The 22,851-nt window shown below is 41.7% G+C and overlaps 1 protein-coding gene across 2 annotated transcripts in view; it reads left to right on the top strand.

Annotated features, from left to right (window-relative positions):
* The first annotated feature begins 3,112 nt into the window (after positions 1-3,112).
* LOC109899469 (progressive ankylosis protein homolog) overlaps positions 3,113-22,851 on the top strand; it is a 24,251-nt gene continuing 4,512 nt past the window's right edge. Inside the window, exons 1-10 of one of the 2 annotated variants that reach the window (XM_020494740.2) lie at positions 3,113-3,693; positions 9,029-9,245; positions 9,504-9,622; positions 10,071-10,154; positions 12,130-12,300; positions 12,585-12,719; positions 13,514-13,606; positions 13,734-13,826; positions 20,732-20,861; positions 21,306-21,429. In XM_020494740.2, the coding sequence (XP_020350329.1) occupies positions 3,598-3,693; positions 9,029-9,245; positions 9,504-9,622; positions 10,071-10,154; positions 12,130-12,300; positions 12,585-12,719; positions 13,514-13,606; positions 13,734-13,826; positions 20,732-20,861; positions 21,306-21,429 (1,262 nt within the window). In that variant the 5' untranslated portion in view covers positions 3,113-3,597. The remainder of the gene's footprint in view (positions 3,694-9,028; positions 9,246-9,503; positions 9,623-10,070; positions 10,155-12,129; positions 12,301-12,584; positions 12,720-13,513; positions 13,607-13,733; positions 13,827-20,731; positions 20,862-21,305; positions 21,430-22,851) is intronic. The other variant, XM_020494741.2, reaches the window with a different exon arrangement.

Below are 22,851 nucleotides of genomic sequence, written 5' to 3'. Positions count from 1 at the left end.
ACTTTCGGTTACTAGTCCAACACTGTAACCACTAGGCTACCCTGTCGCTACCCAACCTCTTCACCGTTGACGTTGAGACTGGTGTTTTGCGGGTACTATTTAATGAAGCTGCCAGTTGAGGACTTGTGAGGCGTCTGTTTCTCAAACTAGACACTCTAATGCACTTGTCCTCTTGCTCAGTTGTGCACCGGGGCCTCCCACTCATCCTTCTATTCTGGTTAGAGTCCGTTTACGCTGTTCTGTGAAGGGAGTAGTACACAGCGCTGTACGAGATCTTCAGTTTCTTGGCAATTTCTCACATGGAATAGCCTTCATTTCTCAGAACAAGAATAGACTGAAGAGTTTCAGAAGAAAGTTATTTGTTTCTGGCCATTTTGACCCTGTAATCGAACCCACAAATACTGATGCTCCAGATACTCAACTAGTCTAAAGAAGGTCAGTTTTATTGCTTCTTTAATCAGAACAACAGTTTTCAGCTGTGCTAACATAATTGTAAAGGGTTTTCTAATGATCAATTAGCCTTTAAAAGTTATAAACTTGGATTAGCTAACACAACGTGCCATTGGATCACAGGAGTGATGGTTGCTGATTATGGGCCTCTGTATGTAGATATTCCATTAAAAATCAGCTGTTTCCAGCTACAATAGTCATTTACAACATTAAAATGTCTACACTGTATTTCTGATCAATTTGATGTTATTTTAATGGGCAAAAAAATGTGATTTTCTTTCAAAAGCAAGGACATTTCTAAGTAACCCCAAACTTTTAAATGGTAGTGTACGTGGTTCAATGCACTAAAGTGGAACAATGGGTACATCTTAAAGCTGCGCAAGCTTATCCCCAGAATCTTTTTACATGTCTATTTTCTAAGGATAAAGATAAAAACATCAACAAATGAATAGTTAAGAACACTATAACAATATGAAAGAAAATTAAACGTATTTAACAGGAACCAATATCACCCCCTAAAAATATAACCCTATGGAACACTCCTTGGATAGCTTTTCAGAATTAATCAATACATTGGTCTACATGGAAAACTAAAGGCATAGAAGCGGTAAAAAAAAGGCCCTACTGCTCCCGTCCTTTCAGTGTCCCTTGAGTGCCGTTAGTTTGGCTGTTCAGCCTACCTTAATTATCTCTCACCCATCATAGCCCTGCCTTTCCCAACCAATCAGAGCGCATCTGGACACTGCACCCACCCATTCAGGTCAGTGTTATTGTTGAAGAAAGAAAACACACATTTCTGAGGACTATTTTTATTTATTGACAGTAACAACAATACCTGAATGTGGTGCGTGCATCGAAATGTAAGATGCCGGGGGGGTTTCTTGGGTTCCTTTTTACATGTTATTTAATTATTGGGTAATTACCACAAATCACTTAGTAACTTTGATAAGTTTGCAGCTATATGTTCTATTGTACAGCAATTTTTTTTGCGTGTATTTTACCCCCTTTTTCTCCCCAATTTCGTTCTTGTCTCATCGCTGCAACTCCCCAAGGGACTCAGGAGAGGCGAAGGTCGTGTCATGTGTCCTCAGAAACATGACCTACCAAACCACGCTTCTTAACACCCGCCATCTGCCTGCTGCACTAATGTGTCTGCGTAAATACTGTTCAACTGAAAATCAAAGTCAGCCGGCAGGCCCGCCACAAGGAGTCACTAGAGCGCGATGAATCAAGTAAAGCCACCCCGGCCCAACCCTCCCCTAATCCGGACGACACTGGGCCAATTGCGTGCCGCCCTATGAGACTCCTGGTCACAGCCGGTTGTGACACAGCCTTGGATTAAACCCGGGTCTGTAGTGACACCTCAAGCACTGCGATGCAGTGCCATAGACCACTGCGCCATTCGGGAGGTCCAGGAATTACTCTTCTTTAATGTTGGAGTTGCCAATACTGCTTGGCATATTGTTTATAGTATGTAGCATTGTGCCCGTTGCCATAGATGCCATTGTTTTATTGGTAAACATAGTTTTCATATGAGCATGATACTGTAGAGCTTTCCATAGTGGCCTTCCTTAAAGTGGTTGCTGCGCTGCCATGGGCGACCTTCTAGAACCCTCCCAGACGGGTCTTGGAGCTCACGCCTGCGCAGAGTAATATATGACCCTGTGGTGCTGGGGCAGATCAAATAAGACCTCAGCACGGCAGGCTCTCGCACTAGGCCAGAGAGCGAGATGGTGCCATAAATCTTTATCTTGTCAGTCTCAGTAATTGGTTTCTCTCTCTCCGACAAGAGGTTCATCTCATCTTTAGGTTAATGTTCATGCTGTTAAGTTTATAGCCCTGTTTATAGCTGTGTTGTAATAGTGTACTATTATGCTTATTCATCTATATTGCATAATTATGACACTTTACTGTTATGTTGTGCATGTTTTTGCCTTATAGAACCACAATTCATTCAGAGTAACTCAAGTACTATTCCACCAAGATTCACTCCCAGTCAAGATTCATGTTATATGACCAAAAGTGTGTGTGTGTGCTTAATGTGTGTTGGTTACGAGGAAAAGGCAATAAAAACCTTGAAAAGAGAAGCATCAGCATTGTTCTTATAGAACATCCTGTGGAGGGTCAAACCACAGTCAGCATAATTGTACTATCGTATGATAAATACGATATACAAAACCAGCTGGTAATCTCTTAGAAAGAAAAAAAACTACTGTAACCAAGACTTAAAAAGAACTGATATTGGCATCTGTATGCTTAATCCATTTTAAACTAATGTATATTCAAGAATTCTACAGCACAATGGCTGAGTCATGTCTTAAGTGTAAAACTAACAATGCCTCAATAATAGATACCTTGGGTTTCCTAATAAGATCTAAGATGTTAATATTTCTGTACACTTTAGTATTGTAATCTGTGGCTGTCACTGAGCAGGCTGATACTCCATTTCATGGACCCAAGATCCAGAGGTAAGACTGTCCCCAATGCAATTCTAAAGTCTAACACATCCACAGTGCGATTTCAACAGATTTTTTGTGTGTCAAATTAAGTCATTATTGTCTTTTGTTGAATTTATATAACAACATTCCAACCTTGTTTAGCATTATCTAGTCCAATTGGGACATGTTCCACTATTTTTATCCGTTTGCATCAGTTTCAATGGGGGACCTTTACTTTGAAGGCGAACGGTCGATTTCACTATTGTTGCTCACGCTAATGTTGTTCACGACACACACGTGGTTTGACGCCAGTCAAGGCGGGATGGCAGGCTGTCGAACGCTCAGAATATTATACTACAAGAGCTGTCTCTGGAATTCCCGATTATTGTTATGATTCAAGTCGAGACCTTATCGCTGGATTTTCTGTCTAATTTTCATGCAGCTAGCTGTCATTTTCTCCTTCACCGATGTCGAGCAATGGAGAAGCGCCCATCTGCAATTGCTGATGACCTTCTCCTCTGCACACCGAAGCATATTTCTTGGAAACTGCGAAGCGGGGAGCGTTCTGACTTGTAACGTACATTATCATCAATTGAATTGACATTTATTTCACGAGAAGTGAAGTGCCTACAATCTATTCCACCAACACATTTTTTTAAATAGTCAAGACAGAGGCAGATGCCCCTCGTTCTGTCACCCCGGCTACACTATGGTGGAATTTCCATCTCTCATTCCTTATTGGCCTCTCATCCGCTTTCTGGTGCCTTTGGCTATTACCAATGTAGCCATCGACCTCGGCGAACAGGTAGGTTTGCGACATCAAATTGACATGATACAACCTAGTTTGCGTAGGATATGTGTCGGTAGCCAACATTGGGGGTGAGGCAAGGCGATGAACGTCAAGCAGCTAACCTAGCTCTCTGGCACGGTCAAAACACTGTCGCGCTAACTAAACCTTGCTTGATTTGACTACTATGTTGACTTGAGCTAAGCATTCAACATGGTACAGAATGTTTTTATCTATCCACCAGACCACCTCCACTACTAGTAGTAGTGGCCCACAGTTACATAATTTGACCATTCTAAGTTTAGAGATTACAAAACAGACGCGTGCATAAATGTATGTTTGTGTAAATGAGTGCGACTAGATATTTTGATGTTGGTAAACAGTAAACAAATTCTGCTACAGACAAATTATCTAGCTAGCAGCTGATGTAACCCATATTTAGACAATGGCTGCTCTTCTGTGTTTATATCAGTGGAGGCTCATCAGAGGAAGGGGAGGATCATCATCCTCAGTGAATTTCATAAATAAAACCCTTTTTTAGATGAAACTATGCTAAATATATTCACATGTCACCAAATAATGGATTAAAACACACTGTATGCAATGAAGGTCTACAGTATCCTAAGCAGCACTCTAGTGTAGCACCATGGTGTAGCTGGAGGACAGCTAGCTTCTGTCTTCCTCTGGGTACATTGACTTCAATACAAAACCTACGAGGCTCATGGTTCTCACCCCTTCCATAGACTCACACAGTAATGACAACTTCCGGAGGACGTCCTCCAACCTATCAGAGCTCTTGCAGCATGAACTGACATGTTGCCCACCCAATCAAAGGATTAGAGAATGAATCTAGTACTGAAAGCACAAGTTACAGCTAGCTAGCACTGCAGTTAATAAAATGTGGTGAGTAGTTGACTCAGAGAAAGAAAATAGTTGAACAGTTTTGAACAAATTGATTTCTTCCAAAATTAAGGAGAAGCGAGAGAGAAAGCTAGCCATATTTCGTAGTATAAATGTTTTCACTTTCACTGTCTTAGCTAGCATTAAATGCGGCTAGCTAGCTTAGCCTACTCAAACACCCAGCTCAAACAGAGAGGGAGGCTATATTAGCTAGCTGGATATGGCTATCCAACACGGGAACTCTTCCAAGTAAAGGTAAGCTTTTGGTTTTATAAATTTATTGCCACTAAGGCCTGCGGTGTATTTGCTAAACTGCTTGCTGCTGACTACACTGTACTGCATGATTGTAGCAGGTTTACTAACATGTTAGTTATAGTAGCTATGGTGATTGACTATAATGTGACAATGATGTAGGCTGTGTGTAGCAGTCATGAAATGAAGGTTTGGCTTGGAACATTTTTTTTCACCTGGTCACAGATAGATGATGTGTTGTGCACAAGACCACAAGCTAAGAATTAAAGGTGAGCGGAGTGCTCGTAGATAGTTGTGAGAAGGAATTACAATATATATAAATAAATAAATAACAATCTGTTTGTATGTGACTGCTATGAAAGTGAACTGTGGATAAATGTGATCAGGGGTGTATTCATTCCGCCGATTCTGTTGAAAAACTTTTCTTAAACGGAAGCAAACAAAACGGGGATAAACACCTGAATTTGTCCAATAGAAACTTGTTTGTAACTTTTGGAATAATGATTACACCCTGGATTTTATGAATGACAGTCATCCAATATGCTTTAATAGAAATTTGAGAACTTACCTGGTTACATAAAGGTAAAAAAATAAATAAGGCCATGCTCATGAAAGAATAAAAAATTATAATAATCCTCCCTCATCTTAAACGTCACCAACCACCACTGGTTTATACGATGTAGCCTATCCTTCATTGGTGGTTAGGAGGGATTGGGCTATATATGCATCAGTGATATCTAGAGCAGTGAATGTAAACTAAAAAGCCCTTGAATTGTTATAGGGATCTAGGGCATTGATCAAAGTGAGGTCCACTAGATATAACTGGGAAATGAGAGTAGATTTTTGGTTTAATAAACGCTGTCACTGATTTAATCATTAGTGGAAGTACTGATACTTGTGCATCTTTGTGGCTTGTGAAAATGCCATAATGCATGCAGAACTAAAGCACAGTTCAGTGGAGATGTTATGATTGTCCTTCCCCTGCCATAGCCCCACACCAGTGACCCACAGCTCCCATTCAGGCTCAGTCATATGACAGATGACAGGCCTAGCATCCTAGCTGGTATTCTTTCCTTGTGGACAGTGGGAGTCCAAGCGGCACAGTGTGTCTCGGAAGAGGTTAGGATTATGCTTATGTAATGGCCACGTGAGCAGATATAAATAGCACCCGGCTCCCTTCTATGGAAAGAGGCAGCTGTGGATGCTCTCTGGAGGCAAAGCTAAATGGAAGTGTTATTTAGTTGAATGACTAGTTCAGTGGTTCAGGATCACGACAGCGTGTAACGGAGAACAGTGTTTTTGCATCCTGGCTGCCCTAGCAGATCATATTTCCAAACATCCATTATGTTAAAGGTCCAATGCAGTCATTTTATCTCGATATTAAATCATTTCTGAGTAACAATTAAGTACTTTACTGTGATTGTTTTCAATTAAAATGTTCCACACAATTCTTTTTAGCAAAGAGCAATTTCTCAAGCAAGAATTTTGCGAGGACTGCCTGGGAGTGGTGTGAGTGGAAAGGGGAAAACTGAAAATGAGTGGTAATTGGCAGAGAAGTTTGGAACTATCTTTCTCATTGGCCTATTAACTAATTTACTGCATGGTGATGTCACCATGGAAGGCCAAAACTCCATCTCATCAAAACACGGTAACATTTCAGGCAGCCTTTTCAAACAGCTCTTAGACTAAAAGGGCATTAACATAATTTTTACAATTTCACAGTATTATTCCAAACCTCATATTGTGGAAATATTTATAAAGCACAGAAAAATCAAGTTTTTGACTGCACTGGGACTTGAATGGCAATTTCGTGGCTGAGACTCCGATTTTTCACTTTAAAATGTATGCCAAATAAAAAACATTGATTTCAAAGTTGAACAAATCATACAACTCTATGCACAAGGACTACTTTGAACAATTTACACAAATGTTCACAAAAACACATTTTACTGGAACAACTGTGCAGATGCAAAGCTTGGTAACAGAATTATGGTAAAAAAATTCCCTCAGTTTTTATGCGACCAGGTTTTCCAAAAGCTCTGTTAAATATCTGCTATGAATTAATATTTAAATATGTGTAGAAAGAAGGGTGTGTCAGCTATGACATGACACCTTGAGTTTGAAAGAAATTTGTTTTGGTGATTGAAGTACAGTAAGCGAAGTAGAATTACCTCATGGGTCCCTGATCTATACTACATTGACATTCATATCCATAATTATGCATTTATTTCTATTTCATGGTGATGTATCCTGTTTATGTACACAAAAGGTAGAAATATGCAATTGCGTCCTTTGCATATATGAGTATTATTCTACACTCTGGCTATTATTCAAATGAGCTCCGACCGCAAACAAGACCAAGTTTGGTTGGTCCAGACCAGACTAACTCTGAACCAATCGTAGACATCTGTCTCACAACTGCGCCATATGATATTTTGGCCATATCGCCCAGCCCTAGCTTAAGACCCTTCTTTTACACCATCTAAGGTGTTTGTGTAATGCCCGCCATCGGCTGAGACATAGCATGCTCTTGAATATAGGGTGGGTGTCATGTTTTAGCGGATAAATGTACTAAAATGGGAATAACATGGACATTTAATCTTTCAAAATGGTACCACAAAGAGATCCACGCATCAGAGAATGTTGACTTGAATGGGAATATCAGTTGTTTTTAAATGACTGTCAATCTTCCATAGGAAACCTATTGAAACCAGAAGAAATATAGATGACAGAATAGACATTCCCATTTAAGTTGACATTCGACGGTGGGTGGACGGACCGGCGGCCATATTTGTGGTACTTATTGCAAGTTAACATTTCAATTTCAATGGTGTACAAGCTAAATTGCAGTGGTCTGAAGGGATATGCCCATTCTATTAATTATATTTCTATGATTGAAATGACACCCACCCTGTATTCAAGAGTATGCTGTGTCTCAACCGATGGCGGGCACAACACATACACCTCAGATTGTCAATTAGGGTCTAAAACTCTGTTTTAAGATATTTGACATTAAAGGTAAAAAAAAAAATAAAAAAAAATAAACCTTGTTTGTAAGCTTTTAAATTATGTCAAAATCAACCGTTAATCTTTTCCAGTGATTTAAGACATGGATGTCTCATGGTATAGTAGGATATGCAAAATGGGTGAACTTTGAGCACCTCTATCATCTGAATGTTTTGGCATTCCGGTCCAAAATGTCACTTTCTGACCACTTCTACCGACCAGCAAGAATAGTTTCATTCAAATCAAAAGGGGTGCAGTCAAAAAGTTATTGAAATCAAATGAAACAACAAAAAACAGAAGCTTAACATAACAGTATGCCAGTGGAAGGGAGGACAGTAGTAGGTAACCCAACTGTGGTAAGTGACTACTATAATTTCCCATTGTAGCCAATTCAGTTGCAGTAATTCCGTTAAAGATTTTTCAGTAGTTCTGTTACCGATTTGTTAGTTAGCATTGGCTGGCGAAACTACCTCAAACTTCCTTCATACTGAGCACAGAGACATAAAAATGGTATCCACAAGTTCATTTGACTCTGGGGAAGTAGATACGGTTCTTAATTGCCAAAATCCTGATATGTCAATTTTTGTTAACGGATTTACAAGGCAATGTTTCTTAAACTTATAGAAGGCAAATCCTTTCTCCAAAACCAAATAAGTGTTGATATTAGTTGGCAGGGGTCTTTACTTCAACATTTATGTTGTCATGTATTTCTAATACCTTTTGTTACATGGTTTTCTAAATTCCCTTTTCCAGCCGTTTCACCAGAAATCAAAGCCAATTCTTAGGCCTCGTTTTTATTTTTAGATGGAAAATGATTGAAAATGCATCTAAACTCTTAGCTTTCATTTGACACCCAATTTTATATGTTCCCAATGAGCTTCAGTGCTCATGGGTCCCCTTAAAAAGTACAAAGTATGTCACTGCTATCTTTTCACTGTATACAGTGTAAAACTGCCATTTGCTTACTAGTAAATCGCAGTACTAGCCTGGTCCCAGATTTCTTTATGCTATCATGTCAGCTAACATGTTTGGCATGACAATTAGTGACAAGGATTCGACATGATAGCACAAACAGATTTGGGACCAGCCTAGCGCGGCACTGGTATGAATGATGATGGTATGATGATGAGCCTAGTGGGGCTAATAAATTCTCACTCTTTCCAATCCATTCCCTTGCCCTTCTGGTCCTTGGCAGGCTCTTAACCGGGGTTTAGCAGGTTTTAAAGAGGATGCAGTTGAGATGCTAGCCAGCTACGGGCTGGCTTATTCGCTAATGAAGTTCTTCACTGGGCCCATGAGTGACTTCAAGAACGTGGGCCTGGTGTTTGTCAACAGCAAGAGGGACAGGGCCAAGGCTGTGCTTTGCATGGCGGTAGCAGGCACAATAGCATTCATCCTTCATGTTCTCATAGGTGAGGCTTTATGGGTGGTTTTGTCCCAAATTTTAATAGCAACTAACTACCCATATTTCTTATTAATTCCAAGTTATTATTTTACAATCCAATGATATGTGTCGGTTGTAAACCGCTTTTGGGTGAGCTCTTATTTTTTGGGATAATTAAGAGGCAAACCTACTACTGTTTTTCTTATATCATGTTCAACTTTTCTAATCGTTTTAGTTGTCATCTCCTCAGTTCTCATAGTATCCTGACTGTCTTCCCTGTCTCCAGCCCATACAGACTTAGGCTACTACATCATCAATAAGCTCCACCATGTGGACGACTCCGTGGGCAACAAGACCAGGAGGGCTTTCCTCTACCTGGCCGCTTTCCCTCTGCTGGACGCCATGGTGAGCGCTGAGTAGAGTATACGGCTTGATTTCAAGGCTGCGTCCCAAATTTGCATGCTACTCCCTATAGGGCCCATTAGGGCTTTGGTCAAACATGGCACCCTATTCCCTACATAGTGCACTATTTGGGATGCAGGCCAGCTCTTCCATGACCTAAAGTATGGCCAGTCAGAGAGCCATAATCATGGCAGAGGGAAGCTTAAAAACACCTGACCTAGAAAAATGATTTGTAATCCTCTGCTCATCATGCTGGGTCTTAAAATGGACAGACGCCTGTCCCTCTATTTCAACGACTGCATATCTTCTCTTTGCTTGGTCGAAATCAGATTCCAATGTGGGCCTTTGGCTTGCTGTTTTTAAACAAGCCAGATAAGAACAATGGGTACTTGGTGTTCTGAAATTCTTGGGTGGAGAAGCATCAATTGTCTCTTTGTTTATTGTTTTGTAGGCTTGGATCCATGCTGGAATTCTCCTTAAGCACAAATACAGCGTCATCGTAGGCTCTGCCTCCATCTCTGATGTTATCGCTCAGGTACTCCGCAGTTTGCTTCCTTGTTTTTCACTAATCTACATTACAGTGAAGATTGGTCCTTGTGGCCAAGACTAATGCAATTGACCTTAAAAGTGGTCTTGGCAGTATGCCCTGCTCTGATAGGTTGTGACAGGGATGTGGTCGTAAGGGAGTATCTCTAAGTTTTAATGTCACGTGAAATGCCTTTCTTGCAAGCTCTAAACCCAACAATGCTGTAATCAATATCAATGTAGTACTACAAATAACATAAGGTAGAACAAAAATACTTGAGGAATAAAATAAGAAGAGAACGAAAAGTAGGTAAGCTACAGTTGAAGTCGGAAGTTTACATACACCTTAGCCAAATACATTTAAACTCAGTTTTTCACAATTCCTGACATTTAATCCTAGTAAAAATTCACCAGTTTATATTAAAAATGTGAAATGTCAGAATAATAGTAGGGAATGATTTTTCAGCTTTTATTTCTTTCATCACATTCCCAGTGGGTCAGAAGTTAACATACACTCAATTAGTGTATGGTGGCATTGCCTTTAAATTGTTTAACTTGGGTCAAATGTTTCAGGTAGCCTTCCACAAGCTTCCCACAATAAGTTGGGTGAATTTTGGCCCATTCCTCCTGACAGAGCTGGTGTAACTGAGTCAGGTTTGTAGGCCTCCTTGCTCGCGCACTATTTTTCAGTTATGTCCACAAATTTGATATAGGGTTGAGGTCAGGGCTTTGTGATGGCCACTCCAATACCTTGACTTTTGTTGTCTTTAAGCCATTTTGCCACAACTTTGGAAGTATGCTTGGGGTCATTGTCCATTTGGTAGACCCATTTGGGACCAAGCTTTAACTTCCTGGCTGATGTTGCTTCAATATAGCCACATAATCTTTTCTCCTCATGATGCCATCTATTTTGTGAAGTGCACCAGACCCTCCTGCAGCAAATTGTGCAGTTGCAAACCGTAGTCTGACTTTTTTTATGGCGGTTTTGGAGCAATGGCTTCTTCCTGGCTGAGCGGCCTTTCAGGTTATGTCAATATAGGACTCGTTTTACTGTGGATATAGATACTTTTGTACCTGTTTCCTCCAGCATCTTCACAAGGGGAGTGGTCTGGTCCTCTGCTGTTGTTCTGGATTGAATTGGAACTTTACGCATCAAAGTACGTTCATTTCTAGGAGACGGAACGCATCTCCTTCCTGAGAGGTATGATGGCTGCGTAGTCCTATGGTGTTTATACTTGCGTACTATTATTTGTACAGATGAACGTGGTACCTTCAGGCATTTGGAAATTGCTCCCAAGGATGAACCAGACTTGCGGAGGTCCACATTTTTTTTCTGGGGTCTTGGCTGACTTCTTTAGAGTGTCCCATGATGTCAAGCAAAGAGGCACAGAGTTTGAAGGTAGGCCTTGAAATACATCCACAGATACACCTCCAGTTGACTCAAATTATGTCAATTAGCCTATCCGAAAGCCATGACATAATTTTCTGGAATTTTCCATGCTGTTTAAAGGCACATTCAACTTGGTGTATGTAAACTTCTGACCCACTGGAATTGTGATACAGTGAATTATAAGTGAAATAATCTGTCTGTAAACAATTGTTGGAAAAATTACTTGTCATGCACAAAGTAGATGTCCTAACCAACTTGTTAAAACTGTAGTATGTTAACAATAAATTTGTGGAGTGGTTGAAAAACGAATTTTAATGACTTCAACCTAAGTGTATGTAACCTTCCGACTTCAACTGTATATACAGGGTCAGTTCCAGTACCATATTTACAATGTGGAGGGATACTGGAGTGCTGGAAGTAGATATGTGTAGTGGTAAGGTGACAATGCTAAACAGAGTAGCATCAGCGTTTATGATGATTGTATCTAAGTGCGGGTGTATATTCAGTATAAATGTGTGTGCGAGAAAATTCAGTGAGTCGTGTGTGTTGGGAGTGTGTAGAGATCTGACTGTGGTCTCCCTCCTCTCCGTGGCAGATTGTGTTTGTGTCCATCCTGCTGCACAGTAACCTGCCGTGTGTGGAGCCCCTGCTCATCCCCATCCTCTCCCTGTACATGGGAGCCCTGGTGCGCTTCACCATCGTGGGCCTAGGCTACTACTACAACATCCACGACAAGATCCCCGACTCCAGTGGACTTGACGTAGGGGTACGCCGTTTCCTTAGTCGCCCTACTGGGAACTTTTTTAAAATGACAGATGGAGTTCAACATGTAGTGTGTCTTTTCTGGGGCATCAATTCATCTTGGTCTTCTAAAACTGTCTTTGTTGCAGTTGCAGACTACCTGTGTAATAGTAGCTTATGTCCCAAAAGGAACCAGGACAATTAGGTCAATGGCCCCTATTTTATCTAGTAATCAATACTACTGCCCTCACATGAGGAGCTAGCTCTACAAACCCTTGTTTCCCCCTCTCGTTCCTGTTCACTTTGCAGGGAGATGCCACCATCAGGAAGATGTTGAGTTTCTGGTGGCCTCTGGCCCTCATCCTGGCTACCCAGCGAATCAGCAGGCCCATTGTCAACCTCTTTGTGTCCCGGGACCTCAAGGGGAGCAGCGAAGCTACTGAGGTGAGTTTGTAGACTACTCGGTCCACTCCCCAATAATACCCCATTTAGCTCAGTCCCACTCACTGTTATTCGGCAGCTGCCAAACACAATGTCCTTTACCAGAAGTGGTCTGGATTCTAATCTAATGTTTTGTTGTCTGAGGAGACAGGCTGCTGGCTCATGGGAGGAGGAATTTCTAATGTCAACTGTGTGGGTGGGTGGGGGACCTTTTGACTGCTAGTGTTCATTACCATGCTAAAGTGACTTCATACAGCCGAACTCTTAGCATCAGTTTGGCCTGTAGTACAGGCTTTGCATTTATCCACTCGCTAGGTTGGTTCCCTTCTGATGATATCACAGCTGAAATGCCCAAATTAATTTGAACAATCTGTCTGGACCTCTCGTGCATTCAGAGACCTAACCAGAGGCAAAACAATAAGCTGTTTACCAGAATGAACTGGAAATAATCAAAAGCACATTGGCTGCCAGTGGTGTTTACGTGATTCAACCTGAAACTCAGAGGGTGACCTCACACTGACAGTGACTGAAAACATTCCTAAACATCTCTACTGTGTCTGTGCAAAGACTGTCACTGCCTGTTTTTATTGGTTACACACAATGCTGACAAGCCCGAGGCACTTGCCCTGGTATGAACATGGGAAAATCCTAATGCGATTACAAACTAAGCTAATTGTTTTTGCTGACAGGTTTTGGCTAGTCAGTCATGTTTTAACATCTTGGCTACATTGCTGTAAGCTGTCCAAAAAGGAAATTAAATGTCATGTGAATCCTAATGACTCTTTTTGCTTGGCCAGGCAGTGGCTGTGCTCACTGCCACCTACCCTGTGGGTCACATGCCCTATGGCTGGCTGACTGAACTGAGAGCTGTCTATCCCGCTTTCGACAAGGTAAATCAAGGCCAGTCTAACAATAGCCTCTTGTTGCAGATCATAACATATTATATATATTTGGGTACTGAGTCCAGGTGGCATGCATTTTATTTCCCACTAATGATAATGTTCTCTTCTTCAATAGACCAATCCCAGCAATAAGCTCATATCCGGCACACCGGTCACAAAGACGCATATCAAAAAGTTTACAGCCTGTTGTTTGGTGCTATCGCTCACGGTAAGAAGGATGTTTGGCTCTTTTTGTTTTTATTACAATACTGTCACACAATCGAATACTATTGGGAAGTATACTAACTCTATAGAGAGAAAAAATGAGAATCCAGAGTGTAGAATTCAGAGCCAAAACCAAGACGATCTTAGCTCTTGTGTTCTGTTTGTCAGTTATGGCACAAAGCGTGCCACAGATCAGAGAAAAACAGTTTTGAGACTCACGCAAGCAGAGCGGAACATCCTTTCAGTGTTCTATGTGGGCATTCTTGGCGTTTGTTCATGTCAATGCTTCTTACATAATGATGTAGTCAGACGGGTATCCTACTTAAATTTTCTGAACTATAGCCTATTTTTTGTTGTTGTTGAAAACTACTCCTCGTGTGAAAAGGAAGAAGTAAGGCGAAGATGACACTGGATGGATAAACACTATGCCATAGATAAATATATACTTATGCTCTGGATAAGCCCAGGGGCTTGAAGCGCTAAGCCACCAAATGAGCAGGTATAGAACCAGCTATGCGGAATAAGTGGTTTCAATACCTGTATGTTTGGACAGAATGTACAGTATTTTTATAGCAGTGTTTTATTTGTTCTATATCTGACTTCAGGAGTCAGGTTGCAGTGTGTGAGTGTGTCAGAGTGAGAGGGAGAGGCACACCAGGTTGGTTTCCCGTTGTTTCCCCGAACACTTCTTCTCCTGGTTTAAAGGGCATAATACAATTGTGGCATTTCCATAAACACATGTGTTTCACATAACATATCCGTTTCCATATGCATGTGAATTTCAGAGCAAAGTAATGGAAGCTGACTTCTATTTTCCATCCAGCTCTATTGATAATAGAACAGAGCACAACAAGTTGGCCTTGTAAAAGCACGGTTGAGAAAGGTATAGTTCCGCCTTGCCATAAATCGTCTGGTTTTTTTCACGGTTTCGGTATCGGGATATGTGGTAAATACAGGGTAGAAATGGGAACAGAAAAAAAACCCTGAGACTGATTTGATGGGGAGGAAATAATGTGTCCCTAATGACTTGGGATGTGAAAAACAGGAAGTTGGTGGAAAAGCGAAGGCCTTGGAGCCACAGAGAGGAGTGGCGGTAGCATGCCAACCAGATGTGGAATTCCACTGTTATAAACAAGTGGGTGTGGGCTCAAGCCTGGCAACAAGGGTTCTGTGGTTGCCATGGTGCCGTAAGGCAGCCTAAACCGAGACATCTAAAATATGTACAGAATTTAGAGATATCAGCTTTTTTTGTTTTGATAAGTCATTGACTTGTTGATTTGATATATCTGGTTGTTTTAACCCACATAGTTGCAGGACTGATTGCAGGTTGACTTGATTAACGTTAATGTTAGCATTTTAAAGATCCATCGCAGCACCGGCCTCTTTTTGATCAATGAGACCTGACTGCATTATGGAAATGGAAGAGTGCTCGCAGTGAGGATGACTACTGGTCTGGTTTGGACTGATGTTTAGTGGGATGTTTTGCGCTGTAGCAGCAGCATCAACCAAGTGGGTGCTACACAGTTGTGGAGGAGTACGAAATCCATGCTACAGAGTGGCTGAGAGTCGACTCCAAAATAATTGATTTCTCGACTCCTTGCCCGTCGATTCCCGGTGTCAAGCTTCGATTATGCTAAGAATAAACTCCTCGACTCCTAAGATTCAGTAGTTTTGCAACGGAGGAGACTGAGTAGACTAGTTGCCGTAGACTACTTCTGAGAACAAACTCTCGCATCTTTCACAGTAAAGAAAGAAAAGAAAGAAAGCTGGGGGGAGGGGCACACCCAGGCAGGTCAAATACCAGGCATACAGTCAGAACCATGTATCGCTAATCAACAGCTGTATCTCACAATTTCTTGGCTTGCAATGTCTCGCAAGTTCACTAAAGTAAGGGCTATTTAATTATTTGGAAAAGCTATTCGAAGTATTCAACGCCTTTGTTATGGCGAGCCTAAATAAGTTCAGGAGTAAAAATGTGCTTAACAAGTCACATAATAAGTTGCATGTACTCACTCTGTGTGCAATAATAGTGCTTAACATGATTTTTGAATGACGACCTCATCTCAGTACCCAAGACATACAATTATCTGCAAGGTCCCTCAGTTGAGCAGTGAATTTCAAACACAGATTTCACCACCTGGGAAGTTTTCCAATGCCTCGCAAAGAAGGGCACCTAAACTCAGCAAAAAAGAACAGTTCCTTTTTTCAAGACCCTGTCTTTCAAAGATAATACGTTAAAATCCAAATAACTTCACAGATGTAGATTGTAAAGGGTTTAAACACTGTTACCCATGCTTGTTTAATGAACCATAAACAATGAATTAACTTACACCTGTGGAACGGTCGTTAAGACACTAACAGCTTACAGACAGTAGATAATTAAGGTCACAGTTATGAAAACTTAGGACACCAAATAGGCATTTTTACAGACTCTGTTAAACACCAAAAGAAAGATGCCCAGGGTCCCTGCTCATCTGCACGAACGTGCCTTAGGCATGCTGCAAGGAGGCATGAGGACTGCAGATGTGGCCAGGGCAATAAATTGCAATGTCCGTACTGTGAGACGCGCTACAGGGAGACAGGACGGACAGATGATTGTCCTCTCAGTGGCAGACCATGTGTAACAACACCTGCACAGGATCGGTACATCCGAACATCACACCTGCAGGACAGGTACAGGATGGCAACAACAACTGCCCGAGTTACACCAGGAACGCACAATCCCTCCATCAGTGCTCAGACTGTCCGCAATAGGCTGGACTGAGGGCTTGTAGGCCTGTTGTAAGGCAGGTCCTCACCAGACATCACCGGCAACAACGTTGCCTATGGGCACAAACCCACCGTCGCTGGACCAGACAGGACTGGCAAAAACGGCTCATCGCTGACGAGTCGCGGTTTTGTCTCACCAGGGGTGATGGTCGGATTTGCGTTTATCGTTGAAGGAATGAGCGTTACACCGAGGCCTGTACTCTGGAGTGGGATCGATTTGGAGGTGGAGGGTCCGTCATGGTCTGGGGCGGTGTGTCGCAGCATCATCGGACTGAGTTTGTTGTCATTGCAGGCAATCTCAACACTGTGCGTTACAGGTATGCCAGCAGCCATACTGCTCGTTCTGTGTGTGATTTCCTGCAAGACCGGAATGTCAGTGTTCTGCCATGGCCAGCGAAGAGCCCGAATCTCAATCCCATTGAGCACGTCTGGGACCTGTTGGATCGGAGTGTGAGGGCTAAGGCCATTCCCCCCAGAAATGACCGGGAACATGCAGGTGCCTTGGTGGAAGAGTGGGGTAACATCTCACAGCAAGAACTGGCAAATCTAGTGCAGTCCATGAGGAGGAGATGCACTGCAGTACTTATAATGCAGCTGGTGACCACACCAGATACCGAATGTTACTTTTGATTTGGACCCCCCCTTGTTCAGGGACACATTATTCCATTTGTTAGTCACATGTCTCTGGAACTTGTTCAGTTTATCTGTTGTTGAATCTTATGTTCATACAAATATTTACACGTTAAGTTATGTTATGACAGTGAGAGGACGTTTCTTTTTTTGCTGAGTTTATTGGTATATGGGTTAAAACCAAAAATGGAATATCCCTTTTGAGCATGATGAAGTTATTAATTACACATTGGATGGTGTGTCAATACAGCCAGTCACTACCAAGATACAGGTGTCCTTCCTAACTAAATTGCTGGAGAGGAAGGAAACCACTCAGGGATTTCACCATGAGGCCAATGGTGACTTTAAAACAGAGTTTAATGGTTGTGATAGGAGACAACTGAGGATGGCTCAACAACATTGTAGTTACTCCACAATACTAACCTAATTGACAGAGTGAAAAGAAGGAAGCCTGTACCGAATAACAAGGCACTAAAGTAATACTGCAAAAAATGTGGGTAAGCAATTAACTTTTTGTCCTGAATATAAAGTGTTGTTTGGGGCAAATCCAATACAACACATTACTGAGTAGCACTCTATATTTTCAAGCATAGTGGTGGCTGCATCATGTTAAGGACTGGGGACTTTTTCAGGACCAAAAAGAAAGGCAAAATCCTAGTGGAAAATCTGGTTCAGTCTGCTTTCCACCAGACACTGGGAGATGAATTTACCTTTCAGCAGGACAAGAACATAAAACACCAAAGGCCAAATTATACACTGGAGTTGCTTACCAAGAAGACAGTGAATCTGCCTGAGTGGCTGAATTATTATTATTATTATTATTATTATAAAAAATAAACTTAAATATACTTGAAAATCTGTGGCAAGACCTGCAAATAGTTGTCTAGCATGATCAACAACCAATTTGACAGTGCTTGAATAATTTTGAAAGTAATAATTGTGAAATGTTGCACAATCCATGTGTGGAAAGCTCTTAGAGACTTACCCAGAAAGTAATTGCTGTCAAATGTGTTTCTACAAAGTATTGACTCAGGGGTGTGAATACTTATTTAAATTACAAAAAATATATATTTTTCATTTGACCTTTTATTTAACTAGGCAAGTCAGTTAAGAACAAATTCTTATTTTCAATGAAGGACTAGGAACAGTGGGTTAATTGCCTTGTTCAGGGGCAGAACGGCAGAATTTTTTTACTTTGTCAGCTTTCACTTCGTCATTCTGGGGTATTGTGTGTAGATGGGTGAGAAAAAAATTATCTATTTAATCCATTTTGAATTCAGGCTGTAACACAACAAAATGGAATAAGTCAAGGGGTATGAATACTTTCTGAAGGCACTGTATGTTGGTGTTTCCTTTACTTTGGCAGTTACATGTATATAGCATACTGCACATTGGGCCAGATAGCCATGGCCTACGGGCTTGATGGAAACACAGGCTCAGCCTCTGACAGCCCACATGCCAAGACTTGCTCTGATTGCGTCTGACTCTGTGGGAAAGTGAACAGTGCAGAGAGAAGACAGACAAGTGTACAATAAACACCACAAAGGAAACGTTTCACTGCCAGTTTAGACTGTAAACAGAGCAAATGGGTTTTAAATGATTTTCTTTATAAACATCAAATTGACTTTAGATGGCTTTTAGAGATTTAGACAGTGAGGAAGTCTAGTGAAAAAACGGAGGAAAACCACGATTCATTGATGACTCAGCATGACCTGTCTATTTGTATACAGTATTGTGACTGACTAAACATAGACATTCAGCAAAACATCCGAGAGTCATCGGCACGACTGCACTGCTACATTTTCTTTGGCAATTCAAATATTTCTAACCAGAACCAGAGGAACACATCATATACACTGAACAAAAATGCAACAATTTCAAATATTTTACATAAGGAAATCAATCAATTGAAATAAATTTATTAGGCCCTAATCTATTGATTTCACATCTGTTGGTCACGGATAAAAAAAGTAGGGGCGTGGATCAGAAAGTCAGTCAGTATCTGGTGTAACCACCATTTGCCTCATGCAACGCGACACATCTCCTTCGCATACAGTCGATCAGGCTGTTGATTATCGCCTGTGGAATGTTGTCCCACTCATCTTCAATGACTGTGCGAAGTTGCTGGATATTGGCGGGCACTGGAACACAATGTCGTACACGTTGATCCAGAGCATCCCAAACATGCTCAATGGGTGACATGTCTGGTGAGTATGGAGACTATTTCAGAACTGGGCTTCCCGGAATTGTGTATAGATCCTTGCGACATGGGGCTGTGCATTATCATGATGAAACATGAGGTAATGGCGTCAGATGAATGGCACAACAATGGGCCTCAGGATCTCGTCACGGTATCTCTGTGCATTCAAATTGCCATCGATTTAAAATGCAATTGTGTTCATTGTCCGTAGCTTATGCTTGCCCATACCATAACCCTACCACCACCGTGAGGCACTCTGTTAACAATGTTGACATCAGAAAACCCCTCGCCCATGATGCCATACACGCTGTATGCCATCTGCAGGGTACAGTTGAAACTGGGATTCATCCGTGAAGAGCACATTTCTCGGAGCATGCCAGTGGTGAGTATTTGCCCACTGAAGTCAGTTACGACACCAAACTGCAGTCAGGTCAAGACCCTGGTGAGGATGACGAGTACGCAGATGAGCTTCCCTGAGATGGTTTGTGCATAAATGATTTGGTTCTGTAAACCCACAGTTTCATCAGCTGTCCGGGTGGCTGGTCTCAGATGGTCCTGCAGATGAAGCAGCCGGATGTGAAGGCCCTGGGCTGGCGTGGTTACACGTGGTCTGCGGTTGTGAGGCACGGTTAGGCGTACTGCCCAATTCTCTAAAACGGAGGCGGCTTATGGTAGAGAAATTAACATTAAATTCTCTGGCAACGGCTCTGGTGGACATTCCTGCAGTCAGCATGCCAATTGCGTGCTTCCTCAAAACTTGAGACATCTATGGCATTGTTGTGTGACACAACAGCACTTTTTAGTGGCCTTTTATTGTGCCCAGCACAAGGTGCACGATCATGCTGTTTTTAATCAGCTTCTTGATATGCCACACCTGTCAGGTGGTTGGCAAAGGAGAAATGCAATCAAATTTGTGCACAGCATATTTGAGAAATAAGGTTTTTGTGCGTATGGAACATTTCTGGATAAATAAAAAAATTCAGCTCATGAAACATGGGACATGCGTTTATTTTTGTTCTGTGTAGTTTATAAGTTGTCTTTTACCTCAGTGATTGAGTTGCAATATTGTGTTATGTACGGTATTGTACATTGTTACTGCAATTAGACTTAATTATATTTGGGTTACAAGCCTGGCTTGTGTTAACTTCAAAAGGCACTACGGTGAACCTAAACTCAGTCGCCTTAATGATCTAGTAAATTCCAACGAGGAATGTTTTGGCAAGGTTATGTAACTGAGTTAAATAACTTTGTTTTTGTTTGCCCGGCTACATGTGGTGTATAACACCCCTTGTGTGTTTTTGTGCGGCCAGCTCTGCTTTGTGGTGTTCTGGACTCCTCACATCTCTGAGAAGATTCTAGTGAATGTGATTGGTGTGGACCTTGCCTTCGCTGAGCTCTGTGTGGTTCCACTAAGGATTTTCTCCTTCTTCCCTCTGCCAGGTAAGGAGTGCACAAAGTGCGTAATATCTGTTGGTTGCAGCACTAGAGTTGTGAGTTTGATTCCCCATGACCCACACATACTTGCCATATATAACAGGAAGTGTTACAGGAAATGTCTGCTGGAAATGTCTGACTATTTAGGATTAGTCACCCAAATGAGCCTCCTATCTTGAGTACGAGGGTTTTCTATGTGTTAACACAATGCTGTACCGCTGAGGCCGGAGTCATGGTCTGTGGTCCAAATGGCACCCTTATTCCCTATATAGTTCACTACTTTGGACCAAAACTCCATTGGCTCTGGTCAAAAGTAGTGCACTATAAAGGTTATAGGGTGCCAGTAGGGCACTACAAAGGGAATAGGGGGCCATTTGGGATGCTGCCATGGTCTGCTGAGACAGCAGTCTGATTTGACGTTTCCACTGACTCTGTCCCCTGTGTGTGTAGTGACAGTCCGGGCCCACCTGACTGGCTGGCTCATGACCCTGAAGAAGACCTTTGTGCTGGCCCCCAGCTCTGTGCTCCGCATCATCGTCCTCATCACAAGCCTGGTCGTGCTGCCTTATATGGGGTAGGTGGACACCTCACTGAAATGGCACCCTATTCACTACTTTTGACTGGGTGCACTGTAAAGGGAATAGAGTTCCATTTAGTACACATGGTCTGTTTCCTTCAGCTAACATATGAGTTCCTGATGCACCAGTCTCATAATAATGTAAGCTATGATGTGGCCTGAGAGATTTGATATTGTAACGAGCCTGTATGGCCACCAAAACTCTCGTGGTTTGTTAACTAGCATAAACAGCCCATGACGTTAATTTCCCATGAAATAATCAAGTTGTCGTTTATTTGGATCAACATAGGTCGGTGCGCGCTGACGCACATAAGCGCCTCTAGAACTGACAGACCCAGCATGCCCCAGCGTCATCAACTACAACAACTAATTTGCATAACATTGTGTGATATGCTGAGAGTGACGAAATCAGCTTCTATCTCCAGGCTATCAGACTGTTAAACAGTCACCACTAGCCGGCCTCCGCCCAGTGCCCTGCACCTTAGAGAATGCTGCCCTATGTACATAGTCATTGAACATTGGTCAGTTTAATAATGTTTACATACTGTTTTACCCAGTGTATACATAAATACATACATACAATTTATATTCTGGTCTCTGACATTGATATTTCTTAATGTAAATTTTTATGGATTGTGTGTAATGTTTATTTTTGTGTTTTACTGCACTGTTGGAACTAGAAACAAGCATTTCGCTGCACCTACGACAACATCCTCAAATCGTTGTATCGACCAAAAAAACTTTGATTTGACACATTACAATATGAATTATGTTCTATTCTAAAACGGGATACCTAAAGATGGTTTATTTGAATTCAGCAAACTTTGTTTATTGCTTAGTGTGACATTTTGATTGGACTCCAATCTGACATGGAGTTGAGGAGCTGCTCTCTGTTTCATGATAAGCAAACATGAATAGAAATGTATTCAGATAAGATTTTAAATCAGAAATATGTAAATTGTCACCGTTCACCACATCACCTACCATCAAATGCAGACTTTGCAAATTCAGTGTGAGGGTATGCGGTTTTGTATTTAGCAAATAGCCTCATTAAATCTTTAGACCGGTTCTTTGTGCATGGTTTTCAATTAAACATAAGGTAGCATAATATACAGTACCAGTGAAAAGTTTGGACACCTACTCATTTCAGGGTTTCTTTATTTTTACTCTTTTCTACATTGTAGAATAATAGTGAAGACAAACTATGGAATTATGTAGTAACCAAAAAATGTGAGATTCTTCAAAGTAGCAACCCGTTGCCTTGAACCCGTTGCCTTGAACCCGTTGCCTTGAACCCGTTGCCTTGAACCCGTTGCCTTGAACCCGTTGCCTTGAACCCGTTGCCTTGAACCCGTTGCCTTGAACCCGTTGCCTTGAACCCGTTGCCTTGAACCCGTTGCCTTGAACCCGTTGCCTTGA

The sequence above is a fragment of the Oncorhynchus kisutch genome, linkage group LG11 (genome assembly GCF_002021735.2).
Source record: "Oncorhynchus kisutch isolate 150728-3 linkage group LG11, Okis_V2, whole genome shotgun sequence".
Taxonomy (NCBI): domain Eukaryota; kingdom Metazoa; phylum Chordata; class Actinopteri; order Salmoniformes; family Salmonidae; genus Oncorhynchus; species Oncorhynchus kisutch.
This window is presented reverse-complemented; position numbering and strand designations above follow the sequence as displayed.